Here is a 6,537-nt window from a genome sequence, read left to right as displayed (position 1 = left end):
GGGAGATAGAGGCAGAAGAAGTCCAAGGGCAGGCCTGAGCAGATCAGATGGTTTGAATGCATCATGGGCTACAGAGTTAAATAACCCTGTTTCAAAACAACAATCCTGATGGGTGTAGTGACACCTGTCTTTGATCCCAGCACTTGGAAGGCAGAGGCAGGCAAGTCTTTGTGAGATTGGGGACAGAATGGTCTACAGAGTAAGTTCCAGGACAGCCAGGACTACATAGTGAGGCCTTGCCTCAGAAACAAACAAACTCTAGAACAGAGAACAGAGCAGAAATGAACACGCTTCTGGGGGAGGGGTATCCCTTTAAAAGGCTGCTAGGGGAGAGTGTTCTGGAATCTCTGCTGCCTCACAGAGAACCATCCTCCCTTCCCCCAACCCTGTGGGCTCTCTGTCCCAGGGGACCAGGCTGTAAGTCATTTTCTGGGGTGTGTGTGTGTAGGCATAGAGTTGGGGAGGGCACTGGGCCAATGGAGCCACCTTCCTCGACTGAGGAAGGAAATGCCTGGAAGTTAGCCACTGAGCTGCTAGGCCCAAAGTGTGGGTGGGGGTGGGGACATTTGAAGAACTGAGTCTCTTGGGGGGGGGTCATAAGTTCTTTGGCAAGGCAGTTGAGGAAGAGACCAGTGGAATGGGGTGAGGGGTTATTGGGACATTTTTGTTTTGTTTGAGAGAGTCTCACATAGCTCAGACTGGCTTTGAATTCACTGCATAGTGAAAAATGACCTTGAACTTCTAATCCTACCCACTAAGTGCTGGGAAGACAGGTGTGCCCCACCACAACCGCTCTATACTATACTAGGGAACATGCCCAGAGCCTGTGCATGCTGGACAATCACTCTACTGCTAAGCTACATTCCTAGCTCCTGTTTTATTTTGTTTTGTTTTGTTTTGTTTGTTTTAGTTGAGATAGGGTCTGACACTGTAGTCTACCTGGCCTAGAACTCATTATATGGCCCAGGCCTGGCCTTGGGCTTTTGATCTCTTGCCTCAGCCTCTTTGAGGCTAGGATCCCAGGCAAGTGGCTGGTGTTGGGGACCTTGAGGTTGCCAGGCAGGAGTGCTTGGGGGCTGGAGTCCTTCTGACGTGGAAGAGCTTCCTCCCAATGAGAGGTGTGTGAGCCAGTCCTACTTGTGATGTCCTTGGCAGCTGCCTCCTTGGCATGGGGGTGAAGAAGAGCCTTCAGACTGGAGGCAATTTGCTTAACCTCTTGAGCAGCGTCCTCACAGTCCTCTCCACTAGCACCAACTACTGGATCCGACAGCAAGGGGGGCACAGTGGCCTGTGGCAGGAGTGTACCCATGGCGTCTGCTCCAACATCCCCTGCCAGAGTGAGACCTTCACCTGCCTCTGTGTCAGACACTCCAGAGCCCACCCCTACCCCCAGCTCCAGATGGCCCTTCCACCCCAGGCTCCGATCCAGCTGTCTTCTCCCCCAAGGCCGTCTCTCTCCAGACCGGTCGTGCTGCCCTCTCCCTACCACACCCTCCCGTTCCCATATGCACACCTGCTTCCAAAATGGAGCCAGATGAGCTCCAGACGTGTGTGGTGGGATGAGGGTGGCCAGAAGAGCCCAGGGATACTTTTCATGGCAGCAAGGTGTCTAGCTGATGCTACCCTGTCTCTCTAGACACCTTGGCAGTGACCGCAGCGTGCATGGTGTTGGCAGCAGCCTTCAGTATTGTAGCTTTGGGGATGGGGATAAGGATTCAGTGTCAAGAGGCCGAGTCCCTACGTAGCCAGAATACCATTGTCTTACTTTTTCTCAGCGGTGAGAAGGCAGTCACCCCCATGTAGGAGGGGTGGTGGTGGTGGTGGTGGCAATTCTGAAGGAGTTGGGCCGAGAGAGTTTAACTGGCATGGTTAAAATGGGAGGGGGAGGAGGGGGTAGCTGACAGATGCTCAGCAGAGGGAGCAGGAATGTCTGTGACTCTTCCGCCCGCTCTTACAGCTCTTTTCCATCCTATTGGGTTCTCTTGTCCACCCTCAATGTGCTTTTGCCTTGTTTGTCCTGTTTAACTGTCCTCTCTTGGAGACCTGCTCTTTTCTGAAGAAGAGGAGGAATGGGTCTTGGGGAAGGGGAGATGAGGGAAGCTGGGAGGAGTTGAGGAAGAGGAAACTGGTCGGGATATATTGTCTAAGGGAAGAATCTATTTTTAATAAAAAAGAAAAAGAAAAAAGGAAGGAAAAGAAGCTCAGAAAGGTGGAGCTAAAGGGAAGCTGGGCATAGTTTGATAAGTCAGAGACAAGGGCGGTTCTGAGGGATGGGCTTAGGTGCAAGCCCCTGCCTGGTCACACTCACCTGACGTGTGGGCGTGGCCCAGGGTTGCTGATGCTGATTGCTTTGACCGTATACACTGTAAAGAATGCCTGGAAGCCAGAAGTCTTCTTCTCCTGGTCCTACTTTTCCGGATGGTTGGCTTTACCCTTCTCGTTTATTGCGGGTAACTGGCACGAGGGGAAGAGGGTGGAGACTACCCTTCTAGAGGGCTCCCCTCCCCAGAAACTTCCCAGTCACCTATTCTCCCAGGAAAGTCCACAATGACTTCCAGGGACCTCCCCGTCCTCGCACTCCAGCACGCCTGGTGGAGACGCCCTTGGAGCCCCCATCCCTAGTTCCCAGGCAGGCCAGGTCATCCGCCCCATGGCCCATCTTCTTCCCCCGGCTCTGCACTCCCTTCCTGCCAGGCTTCTGCTTTCTGCTTGCCGACATGATCATGCAGAGCACCGAAGCCATCAGCGGGTTCCCAGTGTGCCTGTGAATGCGGCCTGCCTGGGGCAGAATAAAGGAATGGCTTTTAGCAACGGCCCTGCGTGCTTTTCTGCGGAACGTAGAGACAGAAGTCGGAGACTACAGAGACACGGATAGAGTGGCTTGTAGAGAGTTAAGGAGGTCAGAGGGAATGTGGGAGGGTAGAAGCGGAGACATGAACCCTGGAACCAGGTGTGTACCCCGGGGATTTGCAGGAGATGCGGAAGCAGGGAGAGGGTGTAGGGACAAGCCTACACTAGGTAGTCCTAGAGGACGTAGGCGTAGAGGAGGGGCGGGTTTCGAGCGCACATAGAGAACGTGGCCACAGGGAGAGAGTATGGGACTCAGGAGAGTCGTAAAGTGCGTAGTCGCAGGGGAGGAGGTGGGGACCAGCGGACACAGGAAAATCACAGGGAAGTAAAATGTAGACACAAGGATCAGGAGGGAATCTGCAGAAAGAACGCGGAGGCAAACAAGCGAAGGAGGCCTTGGGGGCGTGGGAAAAAAGGCACAGAGTGCGCGTGGGAACACGGACATGGGGACTTAGAGTGCTGAGAAAGGAAGAACCTAGGAGTGAATTGCAGATCTGAGGACAACAGGAGTTGCGGGGAGCGAATTAGGACGAACAAGTCCTCAGCAAACTTCACTCCTAGGAATGCCCTTTCCCCTACTTCTGTGCAACGCCCCCTCCACCCAGCGGCCCGTCCTGGATCCCGCCTCTCTCCCTGAATTCCGCTTCCTATTGGCTTTTTCTGAGTTGTGCGGCGGTTGATTGGTCGCTGTTGCAGCGCGCAGGCGCAGAGACAGATATGGGGCGGAGTGTGTGGATGTCGGGATTAGGTGCAACCCGACTCAGCTAGTGACTGCTGCAGGAAGATGGCGGAGCTGCGCGCGCTCGTGGCTGTCAAGAGGGTCATCGACTTCGCTGTGAAGGTGACTTTCCCCACCCCCACTAGATCCCGGCACCCTGAGATCGCAGCTATGAACGTCCAGGATCAGGAGCGTACCCCACATAAAAGAGCCTTGCAAAAGTCAATTTCTATTGCCCTTTGACCCAATGTCAGTCATACCTGTAGAAAAAAATCAAGGGCTGTGAGTTTTTGACAATCAGATCCTTCTGTGGTCAAGACCCTCTCGCTTTTTCTCAGTCCCTTGATGACTGTGGGCTGGAGGAGTCACAGACCCAATTTAACACGTGGAGAAACTGAGGCACAAAGATGTCACTTAGCAAGAGAGAAGCAGAATAGAGACTATGTGGGGCCTGCGATTCCATCACTCATTACCTTCCAGGCTGCCTTGTCAGCTCTACATGTACAGCCATATGGGGAGCCATCTGGTTCCATGGGACTCAGAAAGTGCCTCACCCAGATAGCCATGGGATGCTTGAGAAAATTTTTTTATTTAGGAAGGGAAGCAGACCTGTGCTTGCTGGAGAAACAAGTTCAAAGGAGCCAGCTTGACCAAGTCAGCAAAGTGTGTTCATGAGTGGTTTGAGGGCAGCAACCCTGAGGACCTGGTTTTTTCCTCAGAGAGAAGCTGCTATAGCCAGCATTGAATCAGACTGGGTTCCCAGGTCAGTCTTTCAATGCTTAGCCTAAAAAGATGGTGGCAATTCATGCTTGTCTGTCTCCATCGTCCTGAGATTCCCCCTTTCTGTCCTTTAAATTTCCTAGCATAAGGAGGATGCACCCAAGAGACCTCTGAGATAGGTAAAAACTGGCTATAACATTTATTTTAATACCATCATCCACACACCCCGACTGAGGAACGAGACAGGAAGGACACAGGAGACAGACTCCACGTCCATGACCCAGACAGCAGACATTGAAGTGGGGACAAAGCATCAATAGACATAATTCTTGTACAGAGATTAATCCCTTTGTACATCTTCTGTACTCTTAGTGAACAGGGTGGATGAGGAAACAGAGGCCTGCAGAGGCCCTGTTACTTGCCAGATGCCCCCCCCCCCCCCCCCGCCACTTCCCTTACCCCGCATTGGGTAAGCAGCAAGAGTCAGGAGTCCAGGCAAGTCTGGCTCTCTGCCTGTTTGCTAGAGAGAAAACAGGTTGGCTTGAGGTTGTTTCTCACAGCCTGTGACAGAGATGGTGCTTCCAGACTTATTGAGATACATATGGGTTACTGGGAAACTCAACCACCATTTATTTATTTATTTATTTATTTATTTATTTATTTATTTATTTATTATGTGCGTGTGTGTGCGTGTGTGCGTGTGTGTCTGTGTGTGTATATGCGTGCTTGTGTGTGCGTGTGTGTCTGTGTGTGTATATGCGTGCTTGTGTGTGCGTGTGTGTCTGTGTGCGTGTGTGTGCGTGTGCGTGTGTGTGTTGATGGGAATCAAAGTCATGACCTTCCAAATCCGAGGCCAGGCCAGCACCACTGAGCTATAGCTCCAGTCTTTTTCCATTTTATTTTTAAAATTATTATTATTACCATCATCATTATAGACAAGGTATTTTTATTTAATTTAAATTTCTAAAATGATTTGTTATGTATTTTTATTTTATGTGCATTGGTGTTTTGCATGCATGCATGTATGAAGTTGTCAATGCCCGGAGCTGGAGTTTACAGACAGTCGTGAGCCAAGGTCCCCTGGAAGTGCTCTTACCCAGTGAACCATCTCTCCAGGCCCCAGTTTCATCTTCTAATTAGGCCTATGTGTGTGGATATGCACATAGATGTATAGGTGCCCCTGAAAGCTGGAACAGAGCATTAGAGCCCCTGCAGCCGAACTTATAGGTGATCATGAGCTGCCTGATGGGTGTGTCAGGAACCAAGCCTGGGTCCTTTAAAAGAGCACCAAGTGTTCATAACTACTGAGCTATCTCCTCAGCCCCTAGAGACAGTCTTATTTAGTCCAGGTTGGCTTGGAGCTCACTATGAGGTGGAGAATGACCTTGAACCCCTGATCCTCCTGCCTCTACCTCCTGAGTGATTACAAGTCTGTACTATCACTCCTGGGTCTCTGCATCGTTTTCTGAGGTGTTTAACTGCCCAGGCTGATCTCACTGTCTCCATCCTCAACTTCTCAACTGGCTTTGATGCTGGGCCTGCAACACCACATGGGGCACCCTCACCACCTTGAATGAGCTCTAATCCCAGCACCTCCTAGTGCAAAGCCTGGCCCTAGGCTATGTTCCAGTATGACCGAGAGCTTAAAGGTGAACACAGTGTGGTGTCACCTCCCCCTTCCGTGGAGACAGTGGCACTTTCCTCCCACACTATGCAGGGCTTCCTACTTCACATCCATTGCCTGATGATACCTTCTTTGAGAAAGACAGTGAGTCAGCCCTTGCTAGCCTGACTCTTGATACCATTTTGATCATCTGGTCACTTGAGTACCATCTTTTCTCCTAACACCCAATGTTAGAACTGTCAGTTCTCAGCCCCAAACCTCATACACTACTGTTTTCTTTCTGGCCCCAGGCCCTATCCCATTAACCCCTGTCTCACCTACAACCTAGCCCTAGCCCCCACCCCCCACCCCCGAGATCTTGGGCTCTCTCCTCCAGCACTTTCTCATCCAGCCTTGTGGACTTTCTACATGCAGGGCTACACTTCTCTTGACTCCCATCACTCTCCATACAAAGCCCCACCTCCTAAGGCCGTCTTTGGGGACCCGAGTTATTTGGTGCAGCCATCTATGTCCCTTCGGGGACCTCCTTTTCCCATTTCTGCTTCCAAACCTCTATCCAATCTAGGAATCTGTGTCACCTGATTCCTTTGCTTTGGTGTCCTCGCTGCTCACTGATTCCTTTGCT

The 6,537-nt window shown here is 51.4% G+C and overlaps 2 protein-coding genes across 2 annotated transcripts in view; both read left to right on the top strand.

Annotated features, from left to right (window-relative positions):
• Positions 1–318: 318 nt before the first annotated feature.
• On the top strand, positions 319–2,890 carry Cldnd2 (claudin domain containing 2). The gene is made up of 5 exons (XM_028785813.1): positions 319–417; positions 1,156–1,337; positions 1,637–1,777; positions 2,331–2,450; positions 2,695–2,890. Exons 2-5 carry the CDS (start codon positions 1,169–1,171, stop codon positions 2,766–2,768), a joined length of 504 nt encoding a protein of 167 aa, XP_028641646.1. The 5' UTR covers positions 319–417; positions 1,156–1,168; the 3' UTR covers positions 2,769–2,890.
• Positions 2,891–3,558: 668 nt separating this feature from the next.
• The window catches only part of Etfb (electron transfer flavoprotein subunit beta), a 13,709-nt gene continuing 10,730 nt past the window's right edge, over positions 3,559–6,537 (top strand). Inside the window, exon 1 of the mRNA XM_028785766.1 lies at positions 3,559–3,691. Within this exon, the coding sequence (XP_028641599.1) occupies positions 3,635–3,691 (57 nt within the window). The 5' untranslated portion in view covers positions 3,559–3,634. The remainder of the gene's footprint in view (positions 3,692–6,537) is intronic.

This window comes from Grammomys surdaster, unplaced genomic scaffold, assembly GCF_004785775.1.
Source record: "Grammomys surdaster isolate TR1022 unplaced genomic scaffold, NIH_TR_1.0 125349, whole genome shotgun sequence".
NCBI lineage: Eukaryota > Metazoa > Chordata > Mammalia > Rodentia > Muridae > Grammomys > Grammomys surdaster.
This window is presented reverse-complemented; position numbering and strand designations above follow the sequence as displayed.

Bases quoted from the DNA above. Each gene is read 5' to 3' on its own strand.
- Cldnd2 (XM_028785813.1), top strand. From the start codon at position 1,169: ATGGGGGTGAAGAAGAGCCTTCAGACTGGAGGCAATTTGCTTAACCTC. The intron at 1,778-2,330 runs GTGAGAAGGCAG...GGCGTGGCCCAG, and splicing joins TGTCTTACTTTTTCTCAGCG to GGTTGCTGATGCTGATTGCT. The intron at 2,451-2,694 runs GTAACTGGCACG...CCTTCCTGCCAG, and splicing joins ACCCTTCTCGTTTATTGCGG to GCTTCTGCTTTCTGCTTGCC.